The sequence below is a fragment of the Salvia splendens genome, chromosome 12 (assembly GCF_004379255.2).
Source record: "Salvia splendens isolate huo1 chromosome 12, SspV2, whole genome shotgun sequence".
Classification (NCBI taxonomy): Eukaryota; Viridiplantae; Streptophyta; class Magnoliopsida; order Lamiales; family Lamiaceae; genus Salvia; species Salvia splendens.
This window is the reverse complement of record NC_056043.1, coordinates 28,452,033-28,461,240: the sequence shown is the minus strand read 5'-3', so window position 1 is coordinate 28,461,240 and position 9,208 is coordinate 28,452,033. Positions and strand designations below refer to the sequence as shown.

The 9,208-nt window shown below is 40.6% G+C and overlaps 1 protein-coding gene across 2 annotated transcripts; it reads right to left on the bottom strand.

Moving 5' to 3' along the window:
- Positions 1-641: 641 nt before the first annotated feature.
- LOC121757115 (protein ESSENTIAL FOR POTEXVIRUS ACCUMULATION 1-like) lies at positions 642-8,858 on the bottom strand. Of its 2 annotated transcripts, none has more exons than XM_042152604.1 (10): positions 8,706-8,858; positions 7,396-7,484; positions 6,342-7,244; positions 6,141-6,261; positions 5,893-6,033; positions 4,944-5,600; positions 2,221-4,789; positions 1,414-1,607; positions 1,266-1,325; positions 642-1,134 (listed from the first exon to the last, which is right to left on the bottom strand). In XM_042152604.1, the coding sequence occupies exons 1-10, from the start codon at positions 8,752-8,754 to the stop codon at positions 746-748; spliced, it is 5,172 nt and encodes a 1,723-aa protein (XP_042008538.1). In that variant the 5' UTR covers positions 8,755-8,858; the 3' UTR covers positions 642-745. The 2 variants fall into 2 exon arrangements, with proteins under 2 accessions (XP_042008538.1, XP_042008539.1); XM_042152605.1 differs by having other exon boundaries at positions 5,893-6,030.
- Positions 8,859-9,208: the final 350 nt, after the last annotated feature.

Genomic DNA, 9,208 nt, shown 5'->3' with positions numbered 1-9,208 from the left:
GTGATATTTATGGAAATTGAAAGTGGAGAATAGAGAGTAGTCTGATTGTGTGAAGATGATAACGTGAACAACATGAGTAAATTATGAGCGCAAATAATGTAAACAACTTGAGAGAATGAGGATGGAGAATAGAGAAATTGAGATTGAGAAGAGAAATTCTTATTAACACAAGAATGTAATGAGTAGAAATGAACAGGAGGGGGGTATGTATAGGGGAAAATTGTGATTAAATAAAAAAAAATTCAAATTTCAAAATTTTTAAAATCCGGCAGAACCGCCGGTATTCGGTGCAAACCGCCGGTTTTTCGTCAACGGTTTTCTGACAAAAACCGGCGGTTTCTGACCTGTTTCTGAAAAGGCTAGGGGTAGGTCGGTTTTAGGCCTGAAAAGGTGTCGGGAACCGCCGAACCGGCGGTTTTGAACCGCCGGTTACGGTTGCGGAAATCTTGAACCTGAACCGGCCCGGTGGAACCGGCAGTTCCGGTCACGGTTCCGAACCACCAGTGACGGTTCCGGGCCGGTTCGGTTTTGGGACCTCTATATACAACTAAGCATTCAACTCTTACCGTCATTACAGTAGTATAGATATCTAATCTGGATAACTTAACAAAATTGCTTGAGCAGATAAATTAGTGCTTCAGTTGCTCTATAAAGAGGGGTTAAATTCCTCACTAAAGAAGAGAAACAAAAGCATATACAGTCAGTCTGTCAACACAAATGTATTTGCAATTTCCTAGCTATGGGCTTAATCCTCAATTGACTGAATCTCACCCATCATGATCCTGTTGCTAACCACATTAAATCCTAAAACGGATGGACTCACTTTCTTCCCCTTCTTCCCCTTCTTCTTTCCACCTCCTTTCACGTCCCCATCAGTCGCTGCCACACCACCTTTTGCTGAGCCCAATCCATCAACAAAGTTTGTATTCACATCTTTCGTTGTCGAGCCATAGGCCTTGTCATTGTTCTGGCTTTTGAAGGCAACTTCAAGGACATCCGCAGGCAAAAAGTCTTTGTAATTTAGAAACTTGTCGATGAACTTGTGGTCGGGATCAAATGAACCAAGATTTTCTATCAGAAGCGTTTTGGCCTCTCCTCTTGTTTGCTTAAAACAAAATTCCAGGAAACTTGTATCTGCAAGAAAGAATGGAGTGGATACAATTATGTCAATCTATTACTCTTTAAGGAAATGCAGGGGATTCACCTAAAATACCTCAAAAAAAATCAGAAAAGGCAACGAGAAATGAAGTAATTGCAATAGATACCTTTGGAACCTAAAAGTCTGGCGCACTCACTCTCGCACCATTCCTTGAAGTCCATGGCCTCTGATCACAATATATACGAGAGATAATTTCAGTTTTAATTTTCCTTCTTTAAGAAATAAATAAATTCAAGTTTATCAAAATTGCACACCTGAATTTTTGTCGGAGGCATTCTTCTTCCCTTTCATTGAGGACTGAGTGGAGGAAGCAGTTGAAGAAAGTGAATACTCAGCAGGCCTTCCACCGATTGATTTCTCTCGGTTCAATGGACCACCGGCATTTCCTTTCACAGGTGTGGTTTTGCTTCCCCAACTGCCCTGTGTTCCAAGTTGAGGATAACCTGACCTGCACGGAATAGAGCAAAAACTCAAATCACAAAAACCAGCCAAACTTTATGCAGATATCACGAATTACCACTGGAGAAAATTTCACCATTCATATGAAGGTATGAGAGGAATATTGGCACTAGAATATCATTGTACAGTTGTACTAAAACAATAGAGGTAGTTAGTTCAGAGAGCATGCGTGTGTTGGAAATATTCCCAAATTTATCTGGTTGCAGTTAATTCAAAGAGAGATAATTGATCATTTCCTACAGTGTCATTAATGAAAGTACACCCATGTATCGCCTAGGAGAAAAATAATCTTCATCTGGTACAACTTAAGATATACGATTAGACATTCATCTGTCCTATGACATCTGCCATCACATATCTTTTAACACCCCAAAACCTCTTTTTCTACCCATCCCAAATATAAACTTTATTAAAGAATCCTGTATCCAAGACCTAACATCATATCTCTTCAACAAACAATTAACATGCAAAGTTATAAAACTAATATGCAAAAAAATAAACCAGCTTCAAGGTCTTTGCAACCATCATCACGAAACATTAATTCATTGACAACAATTGTAATTCTGATATGTAGATTATCACAAATACAGAGAGAGCCGTACTGCTTTGCCTCTGGTTTCACTTGATCCAATGGCCCCCAGAAGAGATCATCCTCCACTTTATTTTTTGTCAGCGAAGAAACTTGTCTAGGGGATGCAGCCTTTGCAGGTGATGATCCAGAGACTGACCAAGAGGAAACACTACCATGGGCAGTTTGGTTAGTTGCAGATTTCTGAGGAATTGGCACTGGAATTGCAGGTACAGATGGTATGGACCTTTGTTGTTCTTTTAGGATATCCCTGAGTGAAGTTGGCTTATGAGGCTTGCCGGAATCAGTGGACCAAGCAGGGCCAGGAGATGGGCTTGCAGACTCCTCCTTCCAAATAACAAAATCACCAAAGGAGGGGCCTGATGGCACTGCTGTAAAAGCTTCCTTCTCTTGCTGCATTTGCCGAGTTATTTTTCCCTTGTCATTTGAACTTGATCCAACATCCACGTCAACCGAAGTAGCAGGAGCAACCCTAGCTGCAGCGTTCTTAGCTTTAGAAGCCTTTTTACGACTCTTTTTAGTATCTTTAGCCTCGATAAAGTCATCATCATCAACAGCCTTATTTTGTGAACTCACTGTTTTGGAAGGCACTCCCCAGGCAGCACTTTCAGAAACTTCCATTTCTCTCTCGACTGACTTGGCAGCAGCATCCCAAAACAGATCTTCAGCTTGGCTCTTATTGTTCTTCTGGATTGAGGAACTCTCTGATTTTAACTCAGCACTGGTATCCTGGTGAGTTATGTTAGGTGCCTTATTATCAGAACTCAAAACTACCCCAGCCCAGGGAGGAGAGATGGCGACAGAGGTTAGAGATGCTGAGATATCCGAAACAGCCACTTCTTCTTGTGCTCTCCTCCTCTGCTCTTCCTGTTGTATTTCTAGCAACGATTTTGGCTTGAACCCGGGAGCAGGCTTCCATGCACGTTGTCCAGCATGAGTGTGATCTGAAGCAGAAACAGCTTGATCTGTCTGACCCTTGCTCTCAACTGCTACCCCATCACCTGCAGAATTCCAGGAAGACAGTGATTGATTGCCAAGTAAATCCACATCATCAGCAGTCTTACTCCCCTTTATGGAAACAGGTGCCTCAAGCATTGTCTCAGGTTTTTCCTGAGGCATGTTTGCTCTTCCACTTTCTGGTTTAGGCGGTTGTGGCTTAGACACACCCTTTACCAACTCAGTAGAAACCTTCAAAGCCTTTTGCTTTTTGGATTTCTTCTCTACCGGCTTCTTCGCTTCCTCAGCCTCAGGAATTTTCATTTCCTTAACATGTAAGGACTCACTAGCGACTTTTTCACCTAAATCTTGAGCACATGAAAGAGTTCTAGCTGAACTCTCATTTGATGCATTTACATCTACGGGAATATTAGCAGCAGGCACTTCCTGTTTAAATGATTCCGCTAAACATACTACAGGTGTAGGACTCAAAGCAACATCAGATGTTGTAGATCCAACAGTTTCATCATCATACAACGTACGTTCCATAGGCTTCTTGTTTGTCACCTCTGACATACCTATTTCTTCCATTCCATCAGTTGGCATAGAAGAAATGTCTTGCTGCTTATCGACAATTCGATGAGGCAGGATGGCATTCCAATTCCTATGCTCCGCGTTATTGGCAAAAGTTGGATGTGGGGCATGCCTAGATGTTTCTGGAGCAACATTTGGGCTAAAATCTTGTGAAATACTGGGAGGGGCAACAGGTAAGACAACATTTTCATGTTGTGGATTTGGGGATTGAAGCTGAAGACCCATTTTAAATAACTCATGTGGTTGTCGAAATGGGGCATGATCAACATTATTAATCCCTGCAGCCAAAGCTCCAGCTTGCAAATGCTGGAATGATGGATCACCCAGTCGTTGATTAGGATGCTGCTCAGAGAGCAACTGAGAAATCAATTGTTGCTGCTCTTCCTGCTTCTGTTGCTGCTTTAAAAGCAGTAGCTTATCCAAAATAGATTGTTGTGGTGGAACTGACACCTGAGATTGCAGCTGCAGCATATACTGCTGTTGCAACAAACTTAGCAGTTGCGGGTCTTGGGACAGACCAGACGCAAGTAGGTTATCCGGTGTTAATAGGTTGGATGGATTGTCCATGGATTTGGGCAATAAATTACTCATAGATGGATTTTGCATCTGCAGCCTTTGCTGCAAGCTAATTGCAGATAGTGGAGGAAAATTCTGAGAGTGATGAATGTCCAACTTATTATGAAGAGGGTCCAGTCCCCCTTGGACTGGGAAATTCAACCAGCCACCCATTCCATTGTTGACATTGGAGCTGGGTCTTTCAGCTATCCCCTGACGGGATGACACTAATTCCACATTCTGTGAATTATTCTGTGCAAGAGCATTGTCTGCAACAGAAGACAAAAGGTTCTGGTGAGCCAGTGACGCATCACCCACTAAGTCTGTCTTTGCAGCAATAGCAGCTGCATCTCTCCCTGACCAAAATTGATAAGGACTTGGAAGAGATCTCTGCCTCTCTAGCATCATCTTTTTGGCCAATATATAAGGATCATCCCCATTATTACCTCCCACAGAAGGAAGTTTGTTAGAATTATTTCCACTGTATCCCTGCATAGCTGCAAATATATTCTCGTCAGATTACAAGAAATATATGATTCAGAGGCGAAAACTAATATAGTGAAGGCACTGAAGTGGCAGTAATCTTTGCTGAAATCTCAACATTAGGAACACAGTTTATTTTTTCCCCTGTTTATATAGAAATAGACAAACCTTCTGAGAGAGAAAAATTTTCAAGTGCTGCAGGATTCATGCTGCCCGCCATAAGTGACTCCAGGAACCTGTTTTCAGCCTCAGTCGCCGAACCAGGTTTGTATCTTGAATCAGCTTTTGACATTTCAGCCTCATTCAAAATAGGGTGAAGATTCCCCATGTTTCCATAGTTCAACCTACCAGATGTATCTTGTATTTCATTTGGCTTAGGTGAATTGAATCCAGGAGGTGGACGTGCTTTAGCACGCAAGTGTGGCATCACATCTCCAAGTGAAGTGAATGGACTATCAGCCGGCGCACTGGCTAAACGAACTAGCAATTCTATGCCAAAATACCCAGCCTCAAACCATGTAATGATATCACTTCCAGAAAATGGACCTTGAATCTCACCCTGCGGATCTTTATAGATGAGTACCAAGTCTTCAGGTGGAATCTGGGAAAGTTTGCGTGCCTCAATCTCCCTGTCCAACACTGCTGATGTTTGTCTTCTCGTCGTAAGATGATCACCCATCTGGAACTGAGGTCCCTTTCTAGTGTTATGGATATCCATTGAACTGTTCTCCAAAGCACTGTTAAAAGATGAAGATCTCCATGAACCATCATGTCCCGGGGCACTAGACTCTCTGGGGCCAAGAATGCTCCTATTTTCTTTCAAAGCTGAACAAAGCATGAATTACATAATTAATAAACTAAATGCAAGAACACTAATAAGGACTAGAACAATCAACACATCGAAAGGCCAGCTGGAATGGATAATAACATTTCATTACAGTAATGACTTAACATCAACATATACCAGTAAATATTTATATATATAATTCAGAAGAGATTGTGTATCACCAAAAGTGTTGAAAGTTTTTGTAAATCAGATACTATTATATTAACTTATTTGCTTGGTTTAACAACACTCATTTGCTTTTCTTCATACAATTATACATTGTGAATTTACCTTCAGCATTCAATTTGTGATCAGAACTCTGATAGTCCTGCATGGCCTCCACTTTTGCATTAGACCGGGAATATATCTGCCTTTCATCAGACAAACCTTCTGAATCATCATGAGAAGCTGCTAAATCATCTCTACTACCTGCTAATGCAAAAGGAAACACAAACTCAATTTGCTGGATATTGTCTGCTAAAATTGACTAAAGTTAGTGAATTAGGCACACAATAATGCGCTATACTGAAAAAAAATACCAAGCCTGTTTCTTCTAGAATGCATAAAGTCAGTAGTTGCTCGGCCAGCAGATCCATCTTTACTGGTTTGAGGTGCACCACTGCTGACAATTTCTTCTTTCTCAATCCCCTTGAGGATAACCTACAATTGAACCTACACAATCAATTTTATAATAGACCAGCCTTCAAAAACTTTTGCAACCAATAGGTAGCACGCTTTACCAATTCTTCAGGTGTTGGGGCACAAAAAGCTATGGGCTCCACATATTCTTCTTGAGTAAGAGAAGGTACATGAATAAACCCCTCCAAAAACTTTGTGCAGGATCTCATATCAACTGACCTGTAGATATCAGTCAACTTCGCCCTGCTATATTTTAGAGCATGGGACTCACCGTTAACACTATCATCTTTTTCTAAGACAGGTCCATGAGTACCGTCTAAGTGGGAGATGGAGCTCCCAATAGAGTTAATCTTTCCCCTGCCAATAGAAAAGGTTGGTGCATGATTTTCTCCACGTCCCCTTCCATGTGAAAAGACAGGAACTTGTTTGTTTGGGGGTGAAGCTTGGTGGTGAGGATCTGCTCTTCCTCGGCTGTAGGATGGGTTTGGTCTCCATCGTCGAAAATGATCCCCATCCCTCTCTTCCTTTGCATGAGCACGAGGTTGAGAAGACCCTTTGTCAAGAATTATATCATTTTCTTTACTAGAACCCCCCCACTTTTCACGTGCTGCGTCAACCTCTTTGTCATCAGGCCCCCAACGAGTATTCCATTTGTTCTCTCGTCGTTGATCGTGACCTTCTTTATTTGCTGGATCAGCCCATCGCTCTACTGGGGTATGGCGTACTTCACCATATTGTTTCCCAGAAGAATCAACCCACCGATCCACTCGTCGGTTACCAGGAAGCTCTCTTTCCCCTTCTCTCCACCGATCTTTGCGGACAGAGGAGTTGGTATCCCTTTCTTCATCACGCCAACGTTCATGCCTACCAGATTCCATATCTCTTATGGATGGACGGAAAACATCTTTCTTGTTCTGGTTATCACTCACGCCATCAACTGTTCCAGGTAGTTTTGTACTATCTCGAGAATCGTCCTGTCCTTGAAGTGGACTAAGATGGTTTTCCTGAACCAGAAAACCATGTATATGGCATAAATAATGAAACAGAGAAAGAATTGTTCAAAACTACAATGCTTATTCAAATATGAAACTCCAGTTTAGAGGAAGAATGAAATAAATAATCAGGGGAAAAGGGACTAAATATATAATAACAAACCCCAGTAACCACTCCAGCTTTGTTCTCCCCTGGTTTTGGTAAAAGCCACTGTGGTGATAGTGGAATGGAATTGTCAGCTCCATGAAGATCTACACCAATAAAAAAGAGAGACAGGGTAACTAACAATTTCTATTGGACTGAAACTGATTATAAATATTATTTAGCATTCTTGATGTGCTGTATACAGTTTATTCCATTCATGTTGTCTCCGATTCGTGAAAATAGTGAAAACAATAAGCAAAGTGATGAACCTAAAATGTTTTAAAGGATAAAAGAAAAGATACCAGAACCTGGTAAACAACCTTATGTATTTAACCAATTTACAAATTTTTGCCGTCCTACTTAAATACTCTAACTAAAGGTTTGGAGTTCGGTGGACATGAGAACCATCAAGCAACCAAGTTGTTTGAATTATCAAGACAATATTTCGGAAATACCATTTGATGGTCAATGGTGTTAAAGACCACTCGCAAGCATTTTCCGAGTGAAATAGATGCAAAAGCAAAAGAATTCACCCATTTCTTTTCACAATACATCTTCCTATAGTCATTTCTACAATTTAAGTGTCATGAGAAATAATAGTATTGAAGAACAAATGGCATTTCTGAGTAATAACACTTCATGATAAGATTCCAAAATCAAAATTTGAACCAGTACAACTAAAAAAGTAGGGTAGGAAAGACTAAAGAGAACAAAAATGTGTACAATTCCACATCCTAGATTCCTAATTCTTCTAGTTGGTTATTGGTACTCAGAGCAATACATTACTCCGCATTTCTAAGTTAAATATTCTGTCCCTGCTGATAACGGTCAGTCAAATTACTAGGTAACACTGCACTGAAATGAATTTAAAATAATGTGCGGAGTAAGGTAGCAACTTAAATCAATTATTCACTTTGAGCAGCCGCCACCAAATACTCCATTAGTCAAAACCAGATAGATAAATCTTGTTCCCAACAATAGGGAAGGAATTCGCTTCAAGCCAAACTACTATTGACTATAAAATTCTCAAATTAACCTCACATTATCAAGTACTGCTATCGAAAGAATCGAATTTTCAAGCACACTGAAGAGTTTAACAAGAGTTAAAAAGAAGAAATTTCCATTTTCAATTCGAGAAGATGATAATTGAAAACCCTAAACCCACAATGACGCCATAAATCGAAACACGCAACAGCGGCATCAATTCACGACTGGAAAACAATACTAAAAAACAAATCACGGAGAAAACATTAAGCGGAGAAGAAAACAATGACGAAAAAAGGGCAAGCAACAGACGAGATTAAGAGGTTGCGGAGAAGAATGTGAACCTTTGGTGATCAGAGTAGGGCGAGAATCAAACTGAGTCTTGTCAGCCATTGATGATCGGGGTGGGAGAGAGAGATGCCGAAAACCCTTTTGATTGACTGCTGCACAGAAGAGACGAAGGCGGGTGAAGTGTAGGGTAACGGCAGAGCAGAAGATAAATCCGGGAAGGATAATATTGATGGCGTAGATTTACAACGTGTCTCTCACTCGCGCATGTTAGCGTATACGTATTATCTTTATTATTTTTTTCTTTATTTATTTTATACCTATCCATTAATACAACTACTAGTATTTCTTAATAATTACTCTACCAAGAGAAATCGTTATTCGGACACACTCCCACTATTTGAGAGGCTTTAATGTCCTGAATCCTAAGATTTTTGTATGGAGCATATATCTAATTTTGCACATGATTGTCTTGCTAAACTTCGTACTATGTTTGATGAACAAGTTGATGACTACGATTTATGATAGACTCAATGTATTTTACTGCTTCCTTCGTTCC

What these genes read in the sequence shown, in the direction of transcription:
- LOC121757115 (XM_042152604.1), bottom strand. Translation starts at nt 8,754, where the DNA reads ATGGCTGACAAGACTCAGTTTGATTCTCGCCCTACTCTGATCACCAAA. An exon ending in AAATTTTTCTCTCTCAGAAG is followed by an intron (nt 4,790 to 4,943) that starts GTTTGTCTATTT and finishes ATATATTTGCAG; the next exon opens with CTATGCAGGGATACAGTGGA. An exon ending in GTGAAACCAGAGGCAAAGCA is followed by an intron (nt 1,608 to 2,220) that starts GTACGGCTCTCT and finishes TATTCCGTGCAG; the next exon opens with GTCAGGTTATCCTCAACTTG.